At 48.8% G+C, this 16162-nt stretch overlaps 5 protein-coding genes across 5 annotated transcripts; 3 read left to right on the forward strand and 2 right to left on the reverse strand.

The window, feature by feature from the left end:
- Positions 1–3: 3 nt before the first annotated feature.
- Positions 4–883, reverse strand: B0J16DRAFT_330284 (uncharacterized protein). Its single transcript, XM_046126440.1, has one exon. The coding sequence runs from the start codon at positions 853–855 to the stop codon at positions 52–54; it is 804 nt and encodes a 267-aa protein (XP_045989992.1). The 5' UTR covers positions 856–883; the 3' UTR covers positions 4–51.
- A 1636-nt stretch (positions 884–2519) lies between these two features.
- B0J16DRAFT_360250 (ferric reductase like transmembrane component-domain-containing protein) lies at positions 2520–4759 on the forward strand (the record flags this gene model as incomplete). Its single annotated transcript, XM_046129682.1, has 2 exons — positions 2520–3052; positions 3106–4759. 2 exons carry the CDS (start codon positions 2520–2522, stop codon positions 4757–4759), a joined length of 2187 nt encoding a protein of 728 aa, XP_045989993.1.
- Positions 4760–5563: 804 nt separating this feature from the next.
- On the forward strand, positions 5564–13349 carry B0J16DRAFT_367454 (uncharacterized protein; the record flags this gene model as incomplete). The annotated part of the gene is made up of 4 exons (XM_046130131.1): positions 5564–10930; positions 10976–11257; positions 11304–11719; positions 11769–13349. 4 exons carry the CDS (start codon positions 5564–5566, stop codon positions 13099–13101), a joined length of 7398 nt encoding a protein of 2465 aa, XP_045989994.1. The 3' UTR covers positions 13102–13349.
- Positions 13350–14256: 907 nt separating this feature from the next.
- On the forward strand, positions 14257–14852 carry B0J16DRAFT_392084 (putative hydrophobin precursor; the record flags this gene model as incomplete). Its single annotated transcript, XM_046131974.1, has 3 exons — positions 14257–14422; positions 14468–14553; positions 14600–14852. The coding sequence occupies 3 exons, from the start codon at positions 14257–14259 to the stop codon at positions 14645–14647; spliced, it is 300 nt and encodes a 99-aa protein (XP_045989995.1). The 3' UTR covers positions 14648–14852.
- B0J16DRAFT_330286 (uncharacterized protein) lies at positions 14761–16020 on the reverse strand. The gene has a single exon (XM_046126441.1). The coding sequence runs from the start codon at positions 15758–15760 to the stop codon at positions 15044–15046; it is 717 nt and encodes a 238-aa protein (XP_045989996.1). The 5' UTR covers positions 15761–16020; the 3' UTR covers positions 14761–15043.
- Between the last annotated feature and the right edge of the window lie 142 nt (positions 16021–16162).

Here is a 16162-nt window from a genome sequence, read left to right on the forward strand (position 1 = left end):
TAGTGATTTCATCATGCAGTCAAAGCAGAAAGTTGAACTTCATAACTAATACTACAGAGATCCATCTGGCCACTTATACTCCGGCCAAGGAAAGTCGGGATCGTAGTTCTGCTGCAGTTGAACACTGCCAGGAGGAAACTCTATCCTGGTTCCATCGTCGTTCTCAGATGGTTCCGCCTTACTAGACCATGTCCACGAGCTAACCACGCCAATGGATCGCGCAACTTCTTCTTTAAGTCTCACAACCTTGTCAGGACGAGGCAAGAAACCATCCCGATCCTGATCATCGGTGCTCTCTTCAAACTCGCCAGGTTCCGCTGTAATCTGCGCGGAATAAGACCTCTGCTGCTCATCAAAGTCCATTCCCCGATCATCTAGCACCTCCGGCTGATAAAAATCGTTTTTGAGAGGGAATTCCACACCGCAGGCTTCAAGGTCCTCTTCAACCGACATGTTCGCAATACGGTAGTTTACTGCAGACAGAGCGAAAGGCACGGGCTGGATCAAAATCTTGAAGACGACATCGGTGCTCTCAGCTGTCTCGTTTTCAACTTGATCTTCTTCTGCGAAATGATCGATGTACCATATACCACCTCTTTCTTTGGCCTCATCGTCAATTAGAGCGAAGGCGTCTTCTCGGTCGGCATCGTTTTCTCGCGCGCGTATATATTGGTGTGATTTTCCCAAGTAGTCTTCAGGTGCGCGAATGATCTTGAGTTCAAGGAGAGGATCAAATCGCGAACAAGCTCCAAATTCGAAGGATATCTTGAGTTCTCTTAACTCATTGTCCGTGAAGTCTGTGACGAGATAGGCCGTGATGCGATCTGCTTCACCAGGAGGAGCAAGGTAAACCATGTTTGGAGAATGAAAAAGCAGGAAAACATGGAAAGACAAAGTCAATTTCAGGGATATCTTTGAACTCGATTGGGGTTTATATCACACTTCAACAAGATGACTAATGACAGAATCCTTCGTCTTTAGGCAACAGCGTCGGCCTAGCAGATCCAGTACCAATTAGGCCTTCCTATCGTATACATAATTCTAGGTGCGCCTACTGCCAGAACTGTATACAACGTGGGGCAATTCCGAGGCGTCCTTGACAGACTTGGTGGAATGATATCAAATTATCTTCTGATTCTTCTTCAGGGCGAACAAGCATGACGTCATTTTTGGACACTAACAGTCAGGAAGGTAATGGCAGAGGATAACACAAACGACCGAAATCTACAAGACCATAGCCTCAGCCGCAAATTGTACCGACATTATGTTTTGCTACTGTATAGTAAGCGATACGATCATTTGCAGACAATTATAAAGGACTAATGTTTATAGGCCCTTGCTTTAGTTAGGCCTTGGATGAGGGGATAAACGGTACCGAAGGTACAAAACCTACCCGGCAGGCAAGGGGAGTTTGCTGTTGGTGGTGGTCTAAACTATCTATGGATCCGTGCCCCGAAATTAATCTTATGCAGCATATGCTAAACTGCACTGAGTAACGCTATGCATTTACATAACGTGCATAGATCAAAGCATAGCCTGTTACGAATTGAGAGCGAAGAAATGATACTGGACCACAACATCCAGAGCAGCCACATAACCTCAGGAATCCCATGCCAACCGAACAGCAGCAATCCGACTCTGCACCACGCAACCTGATTTTATTAACATAAATAGAACATCAAAATCGCGCAATCCATTACATAAAATCCTCTACCTGAGCGGAATCTTCCGCACTGAAACTTCGCTTGAAAGCGCCACAACGCGCTAGCGATTTATCAATCAAATCTTATCAATCAGCTGGGTCGATCATGAAGCAACTGGTTCCGTCGCATTGCCTTTCTGGGGATAGAGTGCATTGTTCAGTTGCCGGTTAGCCGTTAGATCCCCATCTAATCACAATGGGTAGCGGGTCTGGAGCACTTAAAAGGTAAGGTTAAAAGTTAAAGAGTAGTCTACAGGAAGAGATTTTACAGTATTTCGGCACACGAGAGATCGATGCTGCGGTACTTTGTGCCAAGAGTCAATTGCCGATGAGCAGTGACATCCTATTATCTCCAGAAATTGGGATGCTTGAAATGACAAGATCTCAGATATCAACAGCCGTTTACTCACCAGACTTGGGCAAAGGTTAGACAGGACAATCTGTGAATTAGAGATGTTCGATCAGGCCATCGACGACGAGATTCGGTCGACATCCGCGTCTGGAAGCGTGCAGGGAACGGGGCTTCATACAAAGCCACTTTCCCTTTGCACACATTTGTTCCTTGTCCAGACCAACCAACGGGTTTGGAATCGAACCACCGAGGATTAGAATGGATCTAGAATTTCGCCACGGATGTGACGGCCCTACTGAGTCGATCGTTTTAGTTCTCAGAGACCTGGGTGATAAGCATGTGTCTACCGAGATAGGATTGGATATAAACCCTAGGCTTGGATCTGATCATTCTGGTTGCTACTGCCACATATCCCTTCTCCGTTTCTCCCCGGACACTTTACTCTCATATTCAAGTCACAAAAAGATGAGGTGTGCCACTGGTCTGTTCATGCCAGGAGCTCTGCTCTTGGCTTTGTCGACACTACCGTCCACTGTATCATCCACCGAGCTTCTACAAGGTTATGGCAGAAATGACTATCCCCTGCCCTGTGCACAAGCCTGCACATGGGCCATGCCAACAACACTCGACTGTCCTGAGTACGCCAAGATGTCCGCCGAAGAGCGTGCTGCAGCTTATCCGTCTGCGGCATGTTTCGGTAATGACACTTCCTACTTGACCTCAATTGCCTGGTGCATCTCCTCTTACTGCCCAAAGACCACCAAGCCGTACAAGATTGAGTACTTCTGGGGAGCCAAGATGATCTATCAAGCTGAAGATATTAAGTACTCTTATGCTGAAGCTTTGGCGGAGGTGGACTCGAAGAAGCCCCCCAAGCCTATGTCCCCTGAAGCAACGGTGCTTAATCGAACCATTTCTATCGATGATGCAACGTATGGAAGCTACTTGAACTCCGTCAAGGGTTATGTAGACCTTGGGAAGAACGAATCCAGGTATTCGTAAGTTTACAACTGTTCTCCGGAAAACTAGTACTATAACTAACGTCGCAAAGTCTACTTGCCTTCCTATCCTGCGTCGCAATACCCATCGGCTTCTCTCTATTTCGCTTCCTACCTATCCCAAAATCCATTCGAAGCAAGTTCTACGCATACATCATCGACCCCCCTGCTTGGGGTAGAAGACATAGTGTTCCAACCCTCGGTCTAGGAATCGTTCCTACTCGAGGCCAGGCCCTTTTCATTCTCTACATTATTTCCATCAACGCCCTAGCTACCTTTGATGGCTACCCTCGTTATACTCCCAATGCCTACTTCCCAGACCGTCGGTATGAGCTTATGCGTCACATCGGCAATCGGGCTGGTATCATTGCCTTCGCCAACGTTCCCCTCATCATGCTTTATGCTGGACGCAATAGCTTGCTTCTTCGATTGACAAATTGGTCTTACTCCACCTTTATCCTTCTTCATCGGTGGGTGGCGATGATTTGTGTAGTCCAAGTCATTTTACATTCTCTCATGTGGCTTCAGATCATGGTCGAGGCTCATTCCCATGCTGTGGTTGTTAAGGTCCCTTACTGGCAGTGGGGCATCGTTGGGACACTCGCCTTCTCCTTATTACTGCCTTTCTCGATTTTACCATTCCGTCGCGCTATGTATGAGATCTTTCTCATCCTGCACATTGTCTTTGCGGTTATTGCGTTGGTTGGATCTTGGTATCATATCTGGTACCTATTCGAAGACACGAGTGGGTTTGAGCTTTGGCTCATTATCGCAATAGCTATTTGGGGGTATGAAAGAGTCCTGCGCATTGTTCGCTTTTCGAGACATGGCATCAAAAAGGCCTACGTCACACGAGTTGATGAGAAGTACCTGCGTATTGACATTCCCGATGTGGATGCACACGGGCATTGCTTTGTCTATTTTCCTACACTTTCTTGGCGGGTGTGGGAAAACCATCCTTTCTCTATTGTCAATTGCAGCAGGGGCCAAATGAAGGAAGAACCTACAGTGTCGAGCTCGAGCTCGCAGGCTGAAAATGAGACTAAGGATACTGTCAACTCCACCGAGGCCTCACTATCCAAAGAGGTCGGAGCTGTGGCAATCAAGCGCCCGAGTAACCTGGCAGAAAGTAGTGTCGCACAGTCCGGCATTACTCTATTCGTCTCTATCGAGCGTGGTCTTACCTCCAAACTCCCGAAGAAGGCCGATGCAGGCATTCCGTTGTCGATCCTCGTTGAGTCTTCGTACGGCCATGAAGATCCGACCCGCTTCCAACCAACCACCGAATACCCCAACACTATCTGTATTGCAGGCGGCGTCGGCGTCACCGCAGTCCTACCAGCTCTTCAAAGCTCCTTATCTATCTATGCACGATCACGTGGCACAAACAAGCTCTATTGGGGTATCAAAAACCGCAATCTAGTCGATGCAGTGAAAGGTATGATCGTCAGCCAAGAGAATTATCGCGAGGAGGAAGGTGACGGCCGCGCGTCGGATTGGGGTCACTTTGAGGCACACGTAACAATCGGGTCTCGTATGGATATCGAGCAGGTTTTGGCGACGGAATTGAAAAATAATGCCGAGGGTGGCACAACAGTCATTGTTTGCGGTCCACTGCAGATGTGTGACGACGCTAGGTATGTATGTGCTGGACTTGCACGACACGGAGCTGTAGTTCGATACGTAGAGGAGTCCTTCTCTTGGTAATAGTCATGAACCTACGGGTCTTTTTCCTATGCCGCCCGCTCAGCTACTGTCGTTTGGGTAAAGTTCTGAGCCAGAAGAACAGGCCCCGTTTGCCAAGTTCCCGGTGTAAGATTATAGTGCTGTAAATGCTCCCCCTCACCACCTATGTAACACGGCATATAAGTAAAAGGGCCTGTGCCGCAGGCTAATATCTCACCCGATGTACCTTATACACAAAAGGGTCGCGAAGCGGAGAAAAAGGTCGCCAAGTCGAACAAAGATAGAATTGGGGGCCACAATAGCCTCATTGTGCCGCCTGGAAACTTAGCCATTTTGGATCATGGTGTATCATCCCACATATCGTAAACGAAAGAGTGCAACATCATTATCAATTACATCTCCTTGAGCCCCCGGCTGTGCACATCCCGCACCTCCAGTTGCCTAGCTAATCAGAAGCCTAATAGATGAAAACAGATACTTAAATTTCCTAAAGTTTTACTAAGATATCTAAGTATTCATGATTACATGACGATAAAGGCGCGGGATGTGCACAGCCGGGGGCTCAAGGAGATAGGCTGAGCCACCAGATCTGCTTCTTTTCGCATGGGGGCCAATTACAGTATTCCTTTTGAATGATCTGATCTATCACGGCTCAAGGTGCGCGACTTCCCGAAATGGTGTTACCTGGCGCCTGCAGGCAGCGCCGTAAAGGCAGGCACGGGTATATCCAGATCGTACCGTCCGATTGAGAAGCCCACGGGCACTCCTGCCAAGTCTTCCTTTGAACCATACAAACTTGACATACAAACCTGACACGTAACAACAATGATCAACGATATTGGTAACGAGTCCAACCATCACAACGACAATGCTGTCAGGAACGGCACGCATACCAATGGCAATGGTGTGCACACCAGGCAAAGCACAATCAGTGATGATCCTTCCGACTTACCTGCCGCTGAGCCCATCGCCATTTGCGGCATGTCAGTTCGTCTCCCTGGCGGCCTCCATACACCGCAAGAACTTTGGAAATTCTTGGTCGACAAAGGCGATGCTCGAGGCCCAGTCCCCAAGTCAAGATACAATGCCTCGGCGTACTATTCCGAAACTATGAAGCCGGGAACAGTCAAGACCGAATATGGTTATTTCCTTGACGAGAGTATCGATATAGCCAGCGTCGACACGTCCTTCTTCACCATGCGCAAGGCTGAAGTCGAACGTGCCGATCCGCAGCAGCGTCAAATGTTGGAGGTTGCTAGGGAGTGTCTTGAGGATGCGGGCGAATACGATTGGAAGGGAAGGCCCATCGGCTGCTTTATGGGCAGTTTTGGGGAGGACTGGGTCGAGATGTTTGCCAAAGAGGCTCAGCAATATGGTCTTTACCGAGTTATGGGCTACGGTGATTTCATGCTGTCTAATCGAGTCTCTTATGAGCTAGATCTTATGGGTCCAAGCCAAGTCGTCCGCACCGGATGCTCAGCAGCCTTAGTTGCGCTCCACGAAGCATGTCTTGCTTTGTCGCGTGGGGACTGTGAAGGCGCTATCGTTGGTGGCGCTAACCTGATAATGGCGCCTGGAATGACGGTCGCGATGACTGAGCAGGGAGTTCTGTCACCTGACGGCTCTTGCAAAACATTCTCTGCTGATGCCAACGGTTATGCCCGAGGAGAGGCAATATCTGCTGTCTTCGTCAAGCCTCTTAGTGCTGCCATTCGTGATGGCAATCCCATTCGAGCGGTCATTCGCTCCACGGCTTCGAATAGTGACGGCAGAGGTACGGCAGGTGGTATACAGGTACCTAACGATGTCGCGCAAGAGGCTTTGATCCGAAGGGCATACAAGACAGCAGGTATTAGCGACTTTTCACAAACAGCCTTCGTTGAGTGCCATGGAACAGGAACGGCTATCGGGGACCCCATCGAGACAAAGGCAGTTGGGCGAGTATTTGGTCCTTCTGGAGGCGTGTACATCGGCTCTGTCAAGCCCAATCTCGGTCACTCTGAAGGTGCTTCAGGTCTCACGTCACTGATCAAAGCTGTCCTGGCCCTTGAAAATCGCACGCTTCCTCCAAACATCAAGTTCAACGACCCAAATCCTGATATTCCTTGGTATTCAAGCAGCCTGTCTGTTCCGACAGAGCCTGTGCCATGGCCAGCGACCAAACATGAGCGCATTAGTGTCAACTCCTTTGGAATCGGCGGCACTAACGCCCATGTCATTCTTGATTCAGCCGACAGCTTCAAATTAAATCCGCCTGCAAAGAGCGACACCACCTCGCCCCGCCTATTGGTGTTTTCCGCGAATGTGGCCGATTCCCTGCGCAGGATGATCACCAACTACCAGGAATATGTAGAGAAGAATTCTGAGACAGTGAATAATCTCGCGTTTACTTTGGGACATAAGCGCGAACACCTACCGCACAGAGCCTTCGCTGTGGCCAGTCCTCTTGGCTCTCTCACGGTCTCCCCATTCAGCAAGGCCGGAAATAAGCCCAACATTATCATGGTATTTACTGGACAAGGAGCTCAATGGCCTCAAATGGGCAGAGCTTTGATTCACAGCTCCGACTTTCCAATCTTCAAACAGACCATCGAAGCCTTGGATTCACATCTTCAGTCTTTAGACGACGCTCCCCAATGGACTATTATGGACGAGCTTCAAAAGTCGCCCAAAGACAGTAGACTCGGTTCGGCCGAACTATCCCAGCCCCTCTGTACAGCGCTGCAAATTGCTCTGGTGGATACCCTGGATTCAATTAGTGTTCGACCTGAAGGTGTGGTAGGCCATTCCAGTGGTGAGGTCGCGGGCGCTTATGCTGCTGGAGCGATCAGCGCAAAGGAAGCAATTATAATTGCCTATTACCGCGGTCTTGTCACAAAACGCCAAACCAAGCCTGGATCTATGGCTGCTATTGGAATGGGCGCTGACGATGCTGAAAAGTATTTGCAGTCGGGGGTTGTTATCGCCTGCGAGAATTCTCCGAAGAGCGTTACGATTGCTGGCGATACTGATGCGGTAGAGGCGACAGTCGATGTGATAAAGGAATCTAGGCCCGGCGTCCTAGCACGACTCCTTCAAGTCGATATGGCATATCACTCCCACCACATGAGAGAAATTGGAGACGATTACCACAATCTCATGAAGGATCAAATCTCACCCAGGAAACCCACCAAAGTGTTCCTCAGCAGTGTCACTGGTCAGCCACTCACCGAGGCCTCTGACTTTGGTCCACGCTATTGGCAGAGCAATATGGAGTCCAGAGTGCTCTTCAGCCCTGCCGTTTCAGCGATCATCAAACAACAAAACATCAAGAACCCAGTGTTCCTGGAAATTGGTCCCCACTCCGCACTAGCTGGTCCTCTGCGACAGATCCAGAGCAAGCATTCCACCTCATCACCCTATGTCTCTGTTCTGACTCGCCATCAGAATGATGAAGAATGCTTACTCACATGTGTCGGCACCCTCTTTACCCTCAATGCTCGTGTCGATCTCACCAAGGCCATCCCTAAGGGTAGTATTCTGCCGGACTTGCCAAGATACCCATGGAATCATTCCGAGAGGCATTGGTATGAGTCGAGGCTGACTAAAGAATGGCGAGAACGCGAGTTCAAATATCACAACCTACTGGGTATTCGTGTCCCGGAAAGCACCGACTCTAATGTCCTTTTCCGTAACTTATTCCACCTTAATAATGCGTCATGGATTCGAGACCACATGGTAGGAGAGGATATCATTTTCCCATTTGCTGGCTATGCTGGTATGATTGGTGAAGCTGTACGACAGCTGACCCACGTCAATGAAGCGTTCAAGATGCGAGCCGTCAGAGTTAGCACGGCGTTGGTCCTTACTGAGGGCAAACCTGTTGAGATGATGACAACCCTCCGCCGAAAACGCTTGACTGACTCCCTTGACAGTGACTGGTGGGAGTTCACGATTGCTTCATACAACGGCGCGTCCTGGACCAAGCATTGTTCGGGTGAAGCGACTTCTCGTTACGAGAGCAGTGGGGATACAACTGACCAGGATCGATTCTTACGCAAAGTCGATACTAGTCGCTGTTACGAATCTATGGCCAGGTCAGGTTTGCGATTTGGACCGGAGTTTCAGCGGCTAAGCGACATTCGAGCCGATACCCTTGATCAAAGGGCACAGTCAAAGGCCATTGGAAGGCCTGGCGACGATGTCAACTATCACCTCCATCCGACTATTATTGACGCTTCCCTGCAGCTGCTTAGTGTCGCTGTTTCGCGGGGATTTGCCGAACGATTTGACAAAACTATGGTTCCTACCGACATTGATGAGATGTGTATTTATCGCGCTGCAGCCACTGGGGACTTTAACGTCCGAGCAAGTGCGTGTTATACTGCTACTGGATCTGTTCTTGGTGGGGGCCATATTGTCGACTCTCAAGGCCAGGTTGTCCTTCAAAGCCAAGGTATTAGGCTGACCACTGTCGGAGAACAAAGTGGAGGGTCTGACGAGCCGACTGCACGATCCGAGTGGGCTCCCCACATTGACTTTCTGGACGCAAAGAGCCTCATCAAACCTTCCATTGATCATGGACAGCACATGCCGGATCTTACATCCTTGTACCAAATGTGCATGGTGCATAGCAAGCGCAAACTCGCGAATCTCGATACCACAATCGAGCACATGCTCAAATACCAGGCATGGATTGAGCGACAAATTCAGATTGAGAGCTTGGAGTCTCTGGAGGGTCTCGGCGATGAGGAACTGGAGTCAAGAATTGGTGACCTAATGTCAAAGCTAAGCCAATCATCAGGCAAAGATGCTGCCGTCACCGTCGAGAAAGTGTTCGCCAACGCTTCCAGCATCTTTACAGGCGAGAAAGAGGCTCTTGACGTCCTTTTATCCGACCAGACCCTGAGCAAGCTATATACCTTCATGGACCAATGCGATGAGTCGGAGTTTGTCAAACATATTACTCACAGTAAACCCAATCTGAGAGTTCTGGAGATTGGTGGCGGAACCGGCGGCTCGACTGCTCAACTCTTGAAGTACCTGACACCACCAGGGAAGGTGTTGTACTCAAACTACACATTCACGGATATTTCATCTGGCTTCTTCGTGAATTCCAAGGAGCGTTTTAAGAACTACCCAAACATGGAATTCGCGACGTTGGATATCAGTCAAGACCCCTTCGAGCAGGGTTTCGATGGACGAGAATACGACCTTATCTTGGCTACCAATGTTATTCATGCAACCCGGTCACTTAAGGAAACATTGAGAAACGTACGCATGCTTCTTAGTCGTGATGGAAGATTCTTACTCCATGAGCTGACACCGACTTCGAAATGGATCAATTACATCTTTGGCACACTAGCAGGATGGTGGTATGGTGAAGAGGATGGCCGATCGCAAGAGCCGTACATCAGTAGAGACCGATGGGCAGAGGAGTTACAGGCTGCTGGCTTCAAGGCTCCAGATACGGCAGTTCTAGACTCAGCGGAGCCGCATCAACTGAATGCCATGATCCTTTCCAGACCAGCTATCGAAAGGTCTCTGCATAGAAACGTGGAACTCCTAACACTTTCAAGCGCGGAGACCGAGGTTGAAACTAGGTTGCGCCAAAGCTTAGAGCAGAGAGGTTATGCCATCCATCGAAGAGGAATATTCGACAGTCCCACATCAACTGGACACAGCATCATCGCGCTTTTGGACGAAGACGAACCATTCTTTGAGAACATGACCGATGAAAAGCTTGAATCTTTCAAGTCCTTGATAACCAACCTTGGAAACAGCGGTCTCCTCTGGGTTACACATCTCTCTCAGATGCAGTGCTCGGATCCTCGGTTTGGTCAGGTGCTGGGTGCAGCCCGGGCTCTTCGTTCCGAAATGCTCCTCGACTTTGGTGTTTGTGAAGTCGACAACATGGCAGCGTCATCCGACAAGATCATAGACGTTTTCGAGAGATTCCAACAGCGGCAAGAGGACGAAACTCTGAAACCTGACTACGAATATGCTATCGCGGACAACACTGTTCATGTCAGCCGTATATATCCCTTCTCCGCCCAAGATAGTCTCTTGGTTCCTGGCCAAGACGAGCCAGTGGCTCTCCGGACGAGCAAGCCGGGCAGATTGGACGCTTTGCATTGGGCCAGGTACCAAGCGCACACACTAGAAGGTGACGATGTTGAAGTTCAGGTCCAGGCTGCTGGTCTAAACTTCAAGGTACGTGATTCACACTTGGCATCTTTGTTGCTAACTAATTCTTAGGACGTCCTCTGTGCCATGGGTATCGTTGAAGGTGACAATGGCTTCGGTCTCGAAGGTGCCGGCATTATTCATCGCGTCGGACCCAATGTCAAGGGGCTCCAGCCAGGAGATCGTGTTCTTTTCATCGCACATGATTCGTTCGCCACTCATGTTGTAATGTCAGAGAATCTTTGCGAGAAGATCCCTGATGATCTCACATTTGAAGATGCAGCAACCATGCCTTGTGTGTTTGCCACGTCGTACCACTCAATCTTTAATATGGGAAACCTCAAGAAAGGACAGGTGGGTTAACCTTAACCTCCAGCAAATATTGTGTTAACCATTACAGTCTATACTAATCCACAGCGCCTGTGGTGGCGTCGGTATCGCTACTATCCAGTTGGCCCAGATGGCAGGCGCGAAGATTTATGCGACTGTTAGCAGCGAAGAAAAGATCAGGTATCTTGAAGACAACTTTGGCCTCGATCGTTCTTGCATATTCAACTCTCGTAACGAGTCGTTTGTGGATGACCTCATGAGAAAGACTAACGGTGAAGGTGTCGATTTGGCGCTCAATTCGCTCTCCGGAGAACTTCTACATGCGACCTGGAAGTGCATCGCGCCATTTGGTAGGATGCTCGAAATTGGTAAGCGGGATTTGATCGGGTCTGGTAAACTTGATATGAGCGTGTTTTTGGAAAACCGCACCTACGCGTGTATCGACCTCGATCAGCTTTGTATCAAGCGGAAGACGATTGCAAAAGAGTAAGTTGAAGCAAAATCTCCATCTTCACATAACTGACATTATACAAAGGCTACTGAAAGATGTCATCAATCTTCACAAGGAAGGTCACATCAGGCCAATCCGACCCATTAAAGTCTATCGCCCGCAGGATATTCTTGATAGTTTCAGGTATATGCAGCAGGGTGTACATCTTGGCAAGATCGTTGTCTCTATGAACACGGGCTTTGGCCCACGCCTGGACGCCAAACTCCGAAAGCAGCCCAAACGCCTCGATAGTTCGGGCGCCTACCTTCTCGTTGGTGGACTTGGTGGCTTGGGACGATCTATCTCGCGGTGGATGGTTCAGCAAGGAGCTCGCCACCTGATTTATCTTTCCCGTAGCGCAGGGACAAGCGAAAGACATACAGACCTACAGCAAGAGCTCGAAAGTCTTGGATGCATTGTAAACTTTGTACAAGGAAGCATCACCAGTATTAACGATGTGAACACCGCGGTCGCCCGGGCCAATGGCAGTCTTAAGGGAGTCTTGCAGATGTCTATGGTTCTTGCCGATCAGGCTTTCCCGAGAATGACAATAGATGAGTGGAATACCGCCGTTGACCCAAAGGTCAAGGGAACGTGGAATCTTCACAAGGCCACCCTTGAGGCCAATGCAGACCTTGACTTTTTTATCCTCTTCAGCTCTCTATCTGGCGTGGTGGGACAGCCTGGACAGGTGAATTATGCCGGAGCCAATACCTTTCTTGACGCCTTTGCCAACTACCGAAGGGGCTTGGGTTTGGCAGCCTGTTCTATCGATATCGGGGCAGTGGAAGAGGTCGGGTATCTGGCTGAAAATCAGTCCATCATGCAAAAGCTCCGAGTCGCCGGCTTCAATGGCACTGTATCAGAGCACGAGTTTCTCGACGCATTGGAGGCGGCGATGGCTAAGACGTCAGACAACTTCTGTCTTGGCTTCCGTCCTGAGGTGTCGTTAAGTGACCCCGCCAACCGTTCTCTCTGGAAAAAGGACATTCGCATGGCCGTCTATCACAATAACGGAGGAGCTACCGAAGCTTCGACGGGTTCATCTCATGACGAGCTGAAGTCATTCATTGCAAAGGCAAAGCAAGATCCCTCCATCCTCAAACAGCCTGAGTCGTCTCGCTTGCTTGCGCAGGAGATTGGCAAGAAGGTGTTTAGTCTCCTGCTAAAACCGGTCGAGGATTTGCAAACAGCCTCATCTCTGTCAGAGTTGGGCATGGATTCTCTGGTAGCGATTGAGGTCCGACAGTGGTGGAAGACTGTTTTCCAATTCGATATTAGCGTACTTGAGATGATGGCTATGGGAAGCCTTGATATGCTGGGAGAGCATGCTGCTAAGGGCCTGTTTCAGGTTCTGGGAGGTAAGGAGGCTAGTTGATCGGGCATCACTGACTCGTATGGAACACCAGGATATTGAGCGTGTCTTTTTTTTATGTTGGCCCCTTGATCAATCTTAATCTCAAACTTCATCAATGGGTACTTAGCTTATCCCTTGTCTGACTGGCGCTTCTCGCATAAATGTGCGTGTTGCGAGAGATAGGTGACCGTTTACGATCTCAACTTAAAACACCAAAGTCTGGGCATCGCGATCTCGAGCTCTATAGTAAATCAAGCATTATAGACCCGATATCAGAACATCAAGTGGAGGTATCAGCGGATGATTCGCAACGATACCCGTAAGGAGATTTCCTTGATTCCGAAGCTAAACCCATGATCGGCGATAAGCGACTTGTTGAGAATCATGTTAGAGAGTAAAGTTTCCTTGTATGGAAGGCTTAATCCGCAGTTTATAAAAGCCACTTACATCTTATCTATATACTAAAGGTATTATATCTGGGGTTGAACAGGTAAGACAGGTATCTGCAGGTACGGTATGAGAATTAATAGGTGCAGAGACGCGCAGAAACAACAAATCGGATGTTCAGGGGGACAAAACAAGGCTCAATGGTCAGCTTTGATTTCGATCGTCCACTGAGTGAATACAAGCGAGTCACCTTTTCAGCGAATCAGTATGCTCACGGTAACATCCCATCGAACAATGACATCGGCCGAGCAGTAGCATTTCTAAACTAGCTCTTAACAAGTCCACTATTCAGACGAAACCTCAGAACTTGGTGTGATGATTTCGGCACTCGGTTGTTCCTTTTAGCGATACCTCCGACGAGCCATCCAATCAAAAGCCCCAATTAGTTGCGATCGTCGAAACATGTTAATGCGTTGGCATCCCTGTCCAGCTGGCGTACCTCGCCGCTGCAACGCTACAACAGGTTTCGAGGCTCCATTTAAGTCGTGATATAGACCGGGATGTAGACGTTTAACGTCAACGGCTTTAACACGATTTCAGTCATTGGAAACAGGCCATTGAATAATGACGACAAGAATGCCATCATCTTAGTAGACTTTCAATTTCTATAGCTCATGATTTGTATAAATATGGAGATGCTTTGACTGGAATTCACTTTTTGAATCTCCATCCTCATTCCATCAAGCCCAATTCAATCAATCACCTTTCAATCCACTCACTCTATTCATCATGAAGTTCTCACTCGCTGCCGTTACCCTTCTGGGCGCTGTTGTCTCTGCCCTTCCCGCCAACGAAAAGCGACAGGTTCCCTATGTCCCCTGCACTGGCCTTTACGGCTCTGCTCAGTGCTGTGCTACCGATGTTCTCGGTCTTGCCAACCTCGACTGCGGTGGTCGTAAGTATTGAGTCACTCTCATTGAGATTAAACTAACACGAATAGCCCCTTCTACCCCTGGCAACGCCACCGACTTCAGCGCCGTCTGCTCCGCAATCGGCCAGCGAGCTCGTTGCTGTGTTCTTCCTATCGTAAGTCTATCTTATCCTGTTTACAGCATTGTCCTAACAGATCCAGCTTGACCAAGGAATCCTCTGCAACACTCCCGCTGGTGTCCAGGACTAAGGTGTTATTTTGATGACCTGTTAATAATGCGAATACGAAGTTGATGGATTGGTTAATGTAAATCAGGCTATGGATTGGTTGGAATATTAATTTTAACGGATATATATTTAAATCAACCTTTTATCTACTTTCCTCTTTCCGAAGCGCTCTATGTCCACGCCTCTTGAATACAGGTACTCAGCTTTCTCTCGAGAATAGATGCCGTGACGATCGTACCTGTTCCTTTGTTTCACCCCACTCCGGAGACGTTGAGCTGGATACAACATAACGGTCTTGGCTCATTAACTCTGGAAATGAGGCCCATGCGCTCTCTAGTGGTCAGATCGATCGACTTTATTTTCAGATCCACGCATAAGCCCAGTGAAACGACTCATAGAACCAATATCAGCTATGCTACTATAGTCTGGAGCTTTTGTTCTGATGCTCCCTATTCTCCACATGAACAATCTCAAAATCGGCAACCTTATCATCTCCAGCCCAAATCTTAATAAGACCTTCACCCTCTCCAAATACAGGATCGAGCTCTGGCTTCGGTACCTTCCAAGACTTTCCATAATCACCACCGCTCTTAACAAAGTCCCACTCTCCACCATTATACGCTCCCATCATGCAGTATCCCGATAATTCAACCTCCTTCAATGCTTGCTGCGGATCGTCGGCTTCGATTCCATGTCCAACACCAGGTGACATAAGCTTGAACTCTGCCTCAGGCTTGGTATTGTGCGTCTTATGAGCTACGCCCGCTGGAATGATAAACACATCTCCAGCTTCGGCTTCAAGTAGGACACCGCCTTTCTCCCAAGCTGAGCCATATGTACTCTCTCGAAGATCCTCTGATGTATCAGCGACGCCGAAGCGGATAGTCGCTGTGCCTGAAAGGACTGCCATGCACTCATGAGCCTCTGAGTGGAAATGCGATGATTGCGTTGGACCGTAACGAAAGATCCATTCGACGTTCCACCCATTCTTTGTGAATGTCTGCCAGACCTCTGCGGGATCGCATTGTGTGTTGTTACGAGTTTTGGCTAGGGCATTCTTATAGTGCAGGAGAGGTCTTGGTGAGTTTGGGATGAGATCTGTTGGAGGTAGATGATATTCCTTTACTTGATACATGTTAATTTGGGATTGTCTATGATACTTGTCGATCGTCAAGGTAAGTTGGGATAGTTAAGTACCCCGCGTAGAGTTGACTTCGGAAGCTTATCCGATCGGATTTGTCAGCCGATCCGTATGACGCTATCGCCGACATTTGAATTGACGGCAGTTTGAAGAATTGCCGTCTTTTAGACTGATCCTTCGCCATTAGTTGGGGTCAGTTGATCACCGGTATCTTTCGGGCAAGCGTTGAGAAGGTGGAAGTGTAGGGTCCTTATCAGTATGCTCGGCAGATAATTCCGATAAGGATACGGGTCGAAAACTCCATTCCATGGCACATTGTCAAGAGCTGGCCGAGGTACATAGGCTCGGCCAAAGGCATACAATGTCGTGCCCGCAGCTGCCGCTAAATTTGGTGGG

This window comes from Fusarium flagelliforme (genome assembly GCF_020744385.1).
Source record: "Fusarium flagelliforme strain FIESC 12 MPI-CAGE-AA-0113 chromosome Unknown B0J16scaffold_1, whole genome shotgun sequence".
Taxonomy (NCBI): domain Eukaryota; kingdom Fungi; phylum Ascomycota; class Sordariomycetes; order Hypocreales; family Nectriaceae; genus Fusarium; species Fusarium flagelliforme.

What these genes read in the sequence shown, in the direction of transcription:
- B0J16DRAFT_330286 (XM_046126441.1), bottom strand. Translation starts at nt 15,760, where the DNA reads ATGTATCAAGTAAAGGAATATCATCTACCTCCAACAGATCTCATCCCA.
- B0J16DRAFT_330284 (XM_046126440.1), bottom strand. Translation starts at nt 855, where the DNA reads ATGGTTTACCTTGCTCCTCCTGGTGAAGCAGATCGCATCACGGCCTAT.